Source organism: Volvox carteri (assembly GCF_000143455.1).
Source record: "Volvox carteri f. nagariensis unplaced genomic scaffold VOLCAscaffold_5, whole genome shotgun sequence".
Taxonomy (NCBI): Eukaryota; Viridiplantae; Chlorophyta; class Chlorophyceae; order Chlamydomonadales; family Volvocaceae; genus Volvox; species Volvox carteri.
In genome coordinates, this window is record NW_003307548.1 from 770469 (window position 1) to 771628 (window position 1160).

Below are 1160 nucleotides of genomic sequence, written 5' to 3' on the forward strand. Positions count from 1 at the left end.
GGTGAGGGGGGGGGTTGCGGTGGGGGGATGCGGTGGGGGGGGATAGGAGACTGGGACTGTGCGTTGTCGGGCTGGGCGGTCGGCGGGAGGTGGGGGAAGACGAGGTGGGGGAGGTGAGGGAGGTGAGGGAGGTGGGAGCGGGGGGGGCGGCTGGCGACGGACCAGGGATGATGTGCGATCGAAAGGTGTTGTGTGTGTGGGGGGGTGTGGGTGTCGAGGGAGATACGCGTGCAGCACGCCTCGTCGGCGCACTCATGTCTCGTGTCTGAAGTTCCTGTGGCGGGCTTGCGTGTCTGAAACCCCGTTCCCCCGATCCGACGTCGGCAGTGGGCACTTGCTACTCGCGCTGTGGACTTCTGCCTCTATTATAATGCCCGCCTTCCTTTACCCCTTCTCCTGGACCTCACCCTCGCCCTCGCCCTCACCCTCAGCTGATTGCGGCGCTGGTGAGCCCGGAGTGTCCTTGGACCCACCATCATCCGGCTTCGGACCCCAGGCCCTCGCGACCCACGGGTCGCGAGCTCGCTGCGCTGGGCGGTGTACTCCACTTGGAGATGGCGCTGTGCCAGTACTTGTACGGCTACGTGGATGCCGGCCGGCAGTATCTCGTACGGGCAGGACAGATGCTGGGCTTGGAGCCGCAGCTAACGGGTAAGGGGGGGAGGGGAGGGTTTATGGGCCCTTATGAGGAAAGTACGATTGGGGGGTGGTGGGAGAGCTGCTGTTTGCACAACCATGAGGGCTGCCACCTCCTCGCCAACACCCCTCCCTCCACGCAGCATTGTTTCCTTGGCAGCAGCTTCACTCGTTCGTGGTTCGTCTTTTCCCGTTCCCTTTCTCCCCCCCCCCCAATCAATCAATCGTGTGTGGTTCGTCCTTCCCCCCCTAAGTGACCCCCCGAGGGTGTAGTGGAGGGGGAGACGGGGTGTATCACAGGCCTCTTAGCCCTCCTGCCCTTCCCCTTTCCCCCATCCCTGTATGTATGTATGTATGCCCTCAGGGGCCATGGGAAAGAGGACGGTGCACCAAATAGATCCAAAGGTACGATACGAGCTGGTTTGTTTGTTGGTTTGTTTGTTGGTTAGGCGGGTGCGCAGGGGGGGTGAGGCCCGGGAGGAAAGGGACGGTGGTGGTGGGTGGGTGGCGGTGGGGTGGGGCGG

General features: G+C 63.5%; 1 protein-coding gene across 1 annotated transcript in view; it reads left to right on the top strand.

Annotated features, from left to right (window-relative positions):
• VOLCADRAFT_87348 (uncharacterized protein) overlaps window positions 1–1160 on the top strand; it is a gene marked incomplete at both ends in the record, with an annotated part of 13498 nt that overhangs the window by 2462 nt on the left and 9876 nt on the right. The window contains 2 exons of the mRNA XM_002947037.1: window positions 432–651; window positions 1001–1041. Coding sequence (XP_002947083.1) covers window positions 432–651; window positions 1001–1041 — 261 coding nt within the window. The remainder of the gene's footprint in view (window positions 1–431; window positions 652–1000; window positions 1042–1160) is intronic.